Source organism: Scardinius erythrophthalmus (assembly GCF_964197995.2).
Source record: "Scardinius erythrophthalmus genome assembly, chromosome: 25".
Lineage (NCBI taxonomy): Eukaryota > Metazoa > Chordata > Actinopteri > Cypriniformes > Leuciscidae > Scardinius > Scardinius erythrophthalmus.
This window is the reverse complement of record NC_138245.1, coordinates 32111224-32121223: the sequence shown is the minus strand read 5'-3', so window position 1 is coordinate 32121223 and position 10000 is coordinate 32111224. Positions and strand designations below refer to the sequence as shown.

The 10000-nt window shown below is 38.8% G+C and overlaps 1 protein-coding gene across 1 annotated transcript in view; it reads right to left on the bottom strand.

Annotated features, from left to right (window-relative positions):
• Positions 1-10000, bottom strand: part of LOC308685799 (uncharacterized protein) — a 13140-nt gene that overhangs the window by 213 nt on the left and 2927 nt on the right. The window contains exons 4-13 of the mRNA XM_081357802.1: positions 9861-9926; positions 9557-9646; positions 8685-8750; positions 8381-8470; positions 7518-7623; positions 7346-7416; positions 7039-7258; positions 5356-5500; positions 5218-5271; positions 1-1173 (exon numbers count right to left, since the gene is read on the bottom strand). The exon at positions 1-1173 is cut by the window's left edge and continues 213 nt beyond it. Coding sequence (XP_081213928.1) covers positions 5463-5500; positions 7039-7258; positions 7346-7416; positions 7518-7623; positions 8381-8470; positions 8685-8750; positions 9557-9646; positions 9861-9926 — 747 coding nt within the window. The 3' untranslated portion in view covers positions 1-1173; positions 5218-5271; positions 5356-5462. The remainder of the gene's footprint in view (positions 1174-5217; positions 5272-5355; positions 5501-7038; positions 7259-7345; positions 7417-7517; positions 7624-8380; positions 8471-8684; positions 8751-9556; positions 9647-9860; positions 9927-10000) is intronic.

The window sequence follows — 10000 nt, the reverse complement described above, 5'->3', positions numbered from 1 at the left end:
AAAAGGTCAAATAAGTTATTCTTACCCAACTTCAAAATACCCATGGTTGCTCATAACAAAAAAATAAATAAAATATAAAAAAACTAAAAACTGTTTAACAGTTTGCTTTTGTGATGGCCTCTATTTAAAACATTAAAGGAACTTTGGACTTTTGGGACTTTAGCTTATTCGCCGTATCCCCCAGAGTTAGATAAGTCCACACACACCCTTCTCATCTCCGTGTGTGCCGTAACTCTGTCTGACGCACCCACCGCTAGCCTAGCTTAGCACAAACACTGGAGGTAAACGGCTCCAGCTAGCATACTGCTCCCAATAAGTGACAAAATAACGCCAACATTTTCCTATTTACATGTTGTGATTTGTATAGTCACGGTGTGTATGAGTAACAAGGTCACATGAGACATGGACATCTTCTAACCATATACATACTGGGAACTAAATTCTCAGAAGACGAAGCACTGCTACTTGGGCGGAGGGATTTGCTCGCAGGACCTGAGAAGCCCGTGGTGAGGAGCAGAGAGTTCGCTCAGAGGGTTGCGCTAATCACTCCTGCCAGCAGTGCTTCGCCTGCTATATAGTAAAATCTATGAGAATTTAGTTCCCAGTATGTATACGGTTAGAAGACGGCTGTGTGTCATGTGACCTTGTTACTCATACACACCGTGACTATACAAATCACAACATGTAAATAGGAGAATGTTGGCGTTATTTTGTCACTTATTGGGAGCAGTATGCTAGCTGGAGCCGTTTACCTCCAGTGTTTGTGCTAAGCTAGGCTAGCGGTGGGTGCGTCAGACAGAGTTACGGCACGCACGGAGATGAGAAGGGTGTGTGTGGACTTATCTAACTCTGGGGGATACGGCGAATAAGCTAAAGTCCCAAAAGGTCGAAGTGTTCCTTTAACACAAACATAGAAACACCACCACAATAGTCAGTGTATTTAAATCTTTTTTTTTCTGACTGCCTCTTTGCAGCTATTCCTCTATTTTGTACAAAGTCCCTTATATTTTGCACTGTTCTTTGTGCTAACACGGGGTCTACCACCAGTTTTGGTGGCCAGTTTTCCCCTGCTTATATGACCTTTGTAGTGTCGCATTACTGCGGCGACCTCAGCCTTAGACCATACTTTCTTCGCCACTCTTCTGGATCCATGTTCCTCATCAGCATAATTCCCTGGAAGATAGGCAAACAAAAAAAGAATATATCTCAAACAAAATGTGTTGTCCAGTTGAAGCCATCAAAACATGAGTTCAGTTAATGCCACAGTTGACAAGAAATTGCAGTTTACTTTTCTTAATTCACTCTGGGTATCAGTTGGTTGCTCACTCGATGTGATTTCACCAACTTTATTAACCCACTAGAGTGTGGACAATATGGAGTGTAATATTAGAATGTCTTTGCTGTTCATCTATTTATGTGGCCAAACCTTTTGCTATTTGAATTAATTGCAGTAAGTAATACTACAATCTAAAAATAAAATTTAGGGCTATTTATTTATATCTCTTTCTTTAAGATTACTCTTGAATTTTGATAGTTGAAAACATCACAAAGACGTGCATAATAATCCTTCTGTTAAAGGGATACTTCACCATTTTTTTCATATTAAACTGTTATTCCCTTAACTAAGACGAGTTGATGCATACCTCTCTCGTCTCAGTGCGTGCACTCAATCGCTCTGGCGCGCGGCTGAACTTGGATAGCACTTAGCTTAGCCCAGTTCATTCATTAGCGACGAAACAGAAATGAAGCTAGAAGCGACCAAACACCTCCAAGTTTTCCCTATTTAAATACAGTTAGTCGAGTAGTTACACAACCAAGTATGGTGACACAAATTAAAACGTGGCACTTTAAGCGGGTAAAAAGGATAACTATGATGTATGGCGACATAGCACTTGGGACTAGAGATGCGCGGTTGGCGGTTACAGCCGCGGATCGGGCGGATGACGTGACGAAAAATAATATTTTAATTAAATTTGGGCGGGTGGCGGGCGGTTGAACCAATCAAATGAAAAATATATGTAAATATTGCTATCTAACTATACCTACATCCAAAAAAAAAAAAAAAAAAAAAAAAAGCACACTTTAAAAGTCAAATTTTCATTACGCAGTAATATGGCCTAGTCGAGTCTATGCAGACTGCTTGTTATTATCAGAGATGGCAACGCCGGCGAAGGAGGTAACTTTACGTGACAAACTCAAAAAAGGAGAATTAAAAACAAAGGCAATAGAAGGTCATCCATCCATTTTTTCCCCCAAAACGCTATAAATGCATCCTTATATATATATATATATATATATATATATTAAATTGATGGTTTGTCTTTTTTTTAAATTGCATTGCCCAATCAGCGGATGGCGGGTGGGTGCGGTTTTGAAAATTCAGGGGTGCAAACAGCGCGCTTTTCGGCGCCTCCCGCTTTTTTCACGTCCGTTTGGGTGACTTGTGTGAATCGTGCAGATCCGAAGAGTTTTTTTTTTTAAGGGGGGGGGGGGGGGGTCTGAGAGGGTCTGATTATAATTTAACCAACAGTAATTCTGGATTGCATCCACCAACAAGTAAATAGGAAATAGCGAATCAGAACACTGCGCGCCAAACCAGCAGTATGTGCGCAAGCGTGAACCACTAGTGTTTCTGTCTCACTCTGGATCTGCCACTGCATCACATTTCTCCCTGCGTGGCGTGGAGTGTCCGTTTTTATGTCCGCTCTCGTGTTAACTGGTCAGAGCTTGTGTTAGAGCACAATGCCTGCGTGACACACACACACACTTCTCGAGCCGCGCCGAAACCGCGTGCTAGAAATAGAACCGCAACCGACGCCTATTTTTCACGCGACACGCAAGAGTGTTGGAAGTTTCCAGACAAAATAGAAGGCGCAAATACATATTAATAAGTTACATTTTGATGCATGAAAGTCTCTCGGTTTTGACAAATGCATATTTGTAATTTAAAAAATAGGCCTATCGATTTTTTCGAGTAATTTCAGCCGTCACCATGGTAACCCGGGACGGAACCACAATCGCCGCGGATCGCGGCCACCCCGGCGGCACGTCAACATGGTTACAGATGGCAGAGAGATGCAATCTTTCCCCGGAATACCCGCCCAGCCAGTGCTTGAAGTGCGTCAGAAACAGAGCGCGCGCGCGATCAGTTGTTGGTAATTTGTTGTGTAGTGTGCGCGACGCCGCATCCAATGTAGACATTGCTTTTTTTTTGAGGGCGCTTAACACACAGGCTCGTAGAAACGGGCCTGGCAGCTCGCGCCAGTTCTAGACACGGTGAAAGTTTCCTGATTGTGACGGATGGCCGAATTTACATGACACATTATAAATGAGCATTATAGTCTGCGATAGATACAGAGCCAAAAAGAAGAGAAGAGGATAAAGGTGGATAAAGACAGAGGTAAAGTCATGTAGTGAATGAACAGTTTATCTAATTGCATGGGAGTAAGATACTATAATTTCATGGCAGTTATTTTTACCTTAAACTTAATGTAAGCAGTTCTGAGAGCTCCAGAGTCCAGACTGTGTGATTTTGTAACAATCATGTCAGTTTTAAGACGCATTATTTATTATCACTTTTTTATTAATGTTTTACCCTACAGTTGTGCAGTTTTGGGGGGAATACAGTACAGGCCAAAAGTTTGGAAACATTACTATTTTTAATGTTTTTGAAAGAAGTTTCTTCTGCTCATCAAGCCTGCATTTATTTGATAAAAAATACAGATTTGTTTTTTTAATATTGTGATATATTATTACAATTTAAAATAATTGGTTTTCAATTTATTATACTTTAAATTATAATTTATTTCTGTGATGCAAAGCTGAATTTTCAGGATCATTACTCCAGTTTTCAGCATGTGACATCCGGTCTATCACATGATCCTTTAGAAATCTGATTTATTATGAGTGTTGGAAACAGTTCTGCTGCCTAAAATATTTGATGAATAAAAGGTTAAAAAGAACTGCATTTATTCAAAATAATTAAAAATATTTTCTAATAATATAAATCTTCTTTACTATCACTTTTTATCAATTTAACACATCCTTGCTGAATAAAAGTATTGATTTATTTCAAAAAAAGAAAAAAAAAACTGAACCCAAATTACTGACCAGTAGAGTATATTGTTGTTACAAAAGATTTCTATTTTTTTTTAATTCTTCTTCCTTTTTAATTTTATTTTAATTTTTATTACTTTTTATTCATCAAAGTATCCTAAAAGTATCACACGTTATTAAAAAAATATTAAGCAGCAGAACTGTTTCCAACTTTGATAATGAATCATCATGGAGTAATTACTGGAGTAATGATCCTGAAAATTCAGCTTTGCATCACAGAAATAAATGATAATTTAAAGTATAGGCTAATAAATGGCCTATATTGGGGTCTCAGTATATTTTCCTGCTATTTTGTCCTTAGCCAATCACATGCCTGATGCTTGTATTTTGTTTATTAGTTTCTATGCAGATGCACTAGGCCTACCCTACACAATTACCCCAATCATCCTAGAATTATTAATTCTTTACAAAAAGAGCTATTCAAATCAGGTGAAATTGTTTTCAGGAAGTAGCAGTAAAGCAAGAAGAAGAAGTGGAAGATAGTTTTTCTAAATTTCATTTGACTATGTGCCTATAGGGGTGGGTGGGTTGGGGATGGTGGCAATGTAGTATCTGGATATTTGCCGCGGGACGAGGGCTTCGATTACCTCTCTCTTTTTTGACCATACATGTGTTTGCACCCCTGAAAATTGGTCAAAAAAGTTGGTGCGGATGGATGGCGGACGGATGATGAGTTTTGCGATGCGGTTGCGGATGAAATAATAGCCCATCCGTGCATCTCTACTTGGGACTCGGGAGCACTTCGACTCGGCGCAGTAAAAAGTCACGCTTGAAAAATCCTCTCCCTCTCACTTCTGTCATTAGAACCAACGTGACTTTTTACTGCGCGAGCCGAAGTGCTCCCAGTGCTATTCCGCCATACACTATAGTTATCCTTTTTACCCGCTTAGAAAAGCGCCACGTTTTATTTTGTGTCACCATACTTGGTCGTGTAACTGTATTTAAATAGGGAAAACTTGGAGGTGTTTGGTCGCTTCTAGCTTCATTTCTGTTTGGTCCCTAATGAATGAACTGGGCTAAGCTAAGTGCTATCAAACTGTCGCCGCGCGCCAGAGCGATTGAGTGCACGCACTGAGACGAGAGAGGTTACCTTCATCTTACCTTCAGAGGGAGGTACACTCTCACTTACTGTGGACGACACAAATTACACTGATCCTGTTGAAAACAATTTAACAAGTTACTTTTGTCACAGGAAAAAATACATTTTATCAGCAGAGACTATGAATTGAATTAACATACCAAAGTCTCCCATGTCATGGTCTTGCTCTGTGGTTGTAGAGTCAATATCCATAGGCTCCACAGTTCCAAGCTCTGATGCGGTGAGATCTGTGTTGCTGTCATCAGATTCACTCCCAGTCTTCAGCATCACTTAACGCAATCTCATCTGGAAAATGGCATTAGTAAAACTCAGAGGTGGAAAGAGTACTTGAAAACCATACTTGAGTAAAAAGACAGATACCTTGCAGCATAAATTACTCGATTACCAGTCACCAATACGAGTAAAAGTGATTAACAATACTTTAGTATTATACTAAATCTAGGCTCAAAGATGCACTAGTCCTTGACACTGAGACATGCAGGTGAAAATAAGAAACAATTGATTTGTAAAATGAGAAGTCATGTTTATTTTCTAAAATCTAAATAAAACTGAACACCTCAATAGTCTAATAAATCAGGGTCGACACAACAGCCTCTTAAAGGGATTGTTCACCCAAAAATGTAGTCAACCTCAACCCCAAACCTGTATACATTTCTTTGTTCTGCGGTACACAAAGATAGATATTTTGTAACCAAGCAGATTTTGCCAGCCAATGACTAGTACAGCAGAACAAAGAAGTTTGTAACAACTTGATGGTGAGTAAATGATGACAATTTTCATTTTTGGGTGAACTATCTATTTAAGCGTTTACAAACTCTCAAGTCTCAGTTAAGCTCAAGTGCACAAAAAGGCCACACGCAAACCAATATCCTTCAAAAAGGCCTTGTCAATAATGTGGATAAAAAAAAAATTAAGTAAAATTAAATAGTCAAAGTCTAATTGCACTGGATGTGCTGGTTTCGGACTCATCACTGGCTGCAGTCCTGACTTCATCTAAATCAACCGTCTGCGATTTAGCACCTACTAATGCACTCGCATTCACGTAAAGTAGACTTGTTGACAAGTTTGGGTGAGTAAGGGCAAAACTCACAAGATATAGTTCAGTCAATGCCACTTAGATGGAAATATCACTTTCTGCAGCAGTTTGTTTTTGCAATAAAGAAAAGTTAGGTGCCATGCAAAATGTAATTTGTAATTGCATTACTCATCACAAATGTATTGGAGTAAAAAGTTCATTTACTTCTTCAAAAGTCAAGTAGAGTAAAAGTACTTGACTAAACTTCATGTAGTCAAGTAGAGTAAAAGTAGCTAATATCTTTGATACTCAGTACAACTACAAAGTAGCCAAAATTACATTACTAATTACATTTACTCAAATAGTTTACAGCTCTGGTAAAACTCTCATAAATAGCTGGACATAAAAATCTGTGGTTGAAATAGCCACATAAAATAAGGAAAAGAAAGTACTTGGTTTTGTACTTGCCACTTTTTGCAAAGTAGTAGTTTTGAGCTATTATACCTGCGTTTATGTTTAAGGTGGTCCATGAGCACATAAGATAAATGATTACACAATATGATATTAGGTTAATATTTAAAGTAATTCGACTGCACCTACACAAACATAATTTTGAATTACTGTCCAGCCATACTGTAGACTTAAGTTTATATTTCTGAATAGTAGTCCTCGCTCCTCGACTCATACTTGGACATGAAAGGTGATTTTTTTTTTCTTGGAAAGGGATGCTGACAACGCCAAGCCTTGATGTTTATCTAAAAAAACAAAAACTCAGATAATATCTACAAGGGCTAATTTCTGTACATACCTTCAATTTCAATCTCATCCAGTGACTTCCCCTGGATGCTGCAAAGGTTTCCTTTACTGGCAAGTAATGACAAAGAATATTCTGACTCCGAATCAGGTATGTATTCCTTGTCAGACATGTCCTCAGCATCATCAGATGATATTTTGTCCAATGCTGGATGTGGAATTTTGTCCTGATCTGACAGCAGTTCATCATCAGAAGCCTTAGGAGACTGCTGCGCCTGAATTGGTGAGAAAGCAAATTATTTGACATGGTGATTGAATCTTATAGACAGTTCAAGTTCAACACTCACTTAGTAGATACTCACCTGTGCTGTGCTGTTAAAGTCATCTCTTTTAATTTGCTTGAGGCAGGATTTATGCCAGACCCCTGAACAAACTGGAACACATTTGAGTAAAACAATGTTAACACTGCAGGTCTATTTAAGTGGTTAGAGCACAACACATATACACTCTATACTAATTCACTAAATATCTAACCTGTGCATTGATAGCCAAGCCACTTGAAGGAAGATACGGGTCCCACACAACGAACACACTTGTCCAAGGAGGATACTGTTGCACACACAAGGCAGTGTTTTTGACACTGTTGGCAAAAAAAATTATTGTAGTATTTACTTATGCCACATAGTTTGGACAAAGATATTTCATATTTACGCCACATAGTTTGGACAGAAATATATTTCATATTACATGTCGATATCTAATAATTTTAAATTCAATACCAATGTGACATTTAATTTACCTGATACATATGATTACCCTTTTATTGCATTGTATTTTGTTATTTATAGCGTATCTTATTTATATGCAGCTTATTTAAAGCATATCCTATATGAAGATATACCTTCTTCATATTTTTAAATTGTAGATGGGGAATTTGTGGTTAGCCTCAGTGCCAGGAGCTGACTTCTTGTAGCCCAGTATAACTAATAGGGTGCCTTTCCATTACATGTAACCAAACGACTTAGCATTCACATTAAACCAACATACAGATCCAATGCAGGCAGTCCAAGTGTTCTTAAAAACCAAAGTGATGCCTCTGGGGACGGGACCCTCTAAACTGCATGGACCTCCCAAGTCATGTTTGGGTGGGGTTCAGTGTTTGATACACATACACTCAGATATTATACTAACTGAAGCTTGAAAAGGCATGTTTAGACAAATGTCCTTCCATTCCATTGTCCACATAAAGCACGTTCTACTCAGGCGCCTGTCCACATAAAGCATGTTCTACTCAGGCGACTACACACACACACACACACACACACACACACATATTGAAATAGGTTGGCAGATTTAACATTTTGCCACAAATAAGTTGTACATGAGATTTAATTTACCTCTCCAACCTTGGTGCATGGGCCGAGCTCTGGACTAGTCTGATTCGGGTGGCTGACGGCTGTATGGGTGCACTTGCTCTCAGTGGTCAGCTGTAGAAGATGAAACAGAGACAAAGGACAATAAAGAGAAAGTCCTGGGAGCGTGACACTATAGAGGACATTTGACATCGGAGTAAAAAAAGAAACCATTCTACTGTTGACAAAGACAGAGGAAAACCTTGCTTTAAAACTCACTGACAACTTCTTTGATATTAACAATCAAGAGCAAGATATTAATAAAAATCTATCTTTTGTGAGGACATACCTCTTCAGTGTCATCAGTTGTGAATGTGGTACCACACATCTTTGGAGCCATTTCATCATCAAAGCCCTGTAAAAAGTAAAAAAAATTAAATAACAAAAATATTGTAGACCGTGGACTATGGAAACTACTCTGATGAACACATTCGTGTTCACCTCGACTTCTACAGATTACCAGTTCCCACAACACAACTTGCTAAGATTTCCAAACTCCTTTTGTCAATGGAGAAAGGAAACCTTTGCAGCATCCAGGGGAAGTCACTGGATGAGATTGAAATTGAAGGTTTGTGCAGAATTTAGCCCTTGTAGATATTATCTGAGTTTTTGTTTTTTTCCTTTGAATGTTTGAATGCAGCTTATTTAAAGCATATCCTATATGAAGATATACCTTCTTCATATTTTTAAATTGTAGATGGGGAATTTGTGGTTAGCCTCAGTGCCAGGAGCTGACTTCTTGTAGCCCAGTATAACTAATAGGGTGCCTTTCCATTACATGTAACCAAACGACTTAGCATTCACATTAAACCAACATACAGATCCAATGCAGGCAGTCCAAGTGTTCTTAAAAACCAAAGTGATGCCTCTGGGGACGGGACCCTCTAAACTGCATGGACCTCCCAAGTCATGTTTGGGTGGGGTTCAGTGTTTGATACACATACACTCAGATATTATACTGACTGAAGCTTGAAAAGGCACGTTTAGACAAATGTCCTTCCATTCCATTGTCCACATAAAGCACGTTCTACTCAGGCGCCTGTCCACATAAAGCATGTTCTACTCAGGCGACTACACACACACACATACACACACATATTGAAATAGGTTGGCAGATTTAACATTTTGCCACAAATAAGTTGTACATGAGATTTAATTTACCTCTCCAACCTTGGTGCATGGGCTGAGCTCTGGACTATTCTGATTCGGGTGGCTGACGGCTGTATGGGTGCACTTGCTCTCAGTGGTCAGCTGTAGAAGATGAAACAGAGACAAAGGACAATAAAGAGAAAGTCCTGGGAGCGTGACACTATAGAGGACATTTGACATCGGAGTAAAAAAAGAAACCATTCTACTGTTGACAAAGACAGAGGAAAACCTTGCTTTAAAACTCACTGACAACTTCTTTGATATTAACAATCAAGAGCAAGATATTAATAAAAATCTATCTTTTGTGAGGACATACCTCTTCAGTGTCATCAGTTGTGAATGTGGTACCACACATCTTTGGAGCCATTTCATCATCAAAGCCCTGTAAAAAGGAAAAAAACAACAAAAAAAAAGATAAATTATAACAAATATCTTGAAGACAAGATGTTCCCTGTG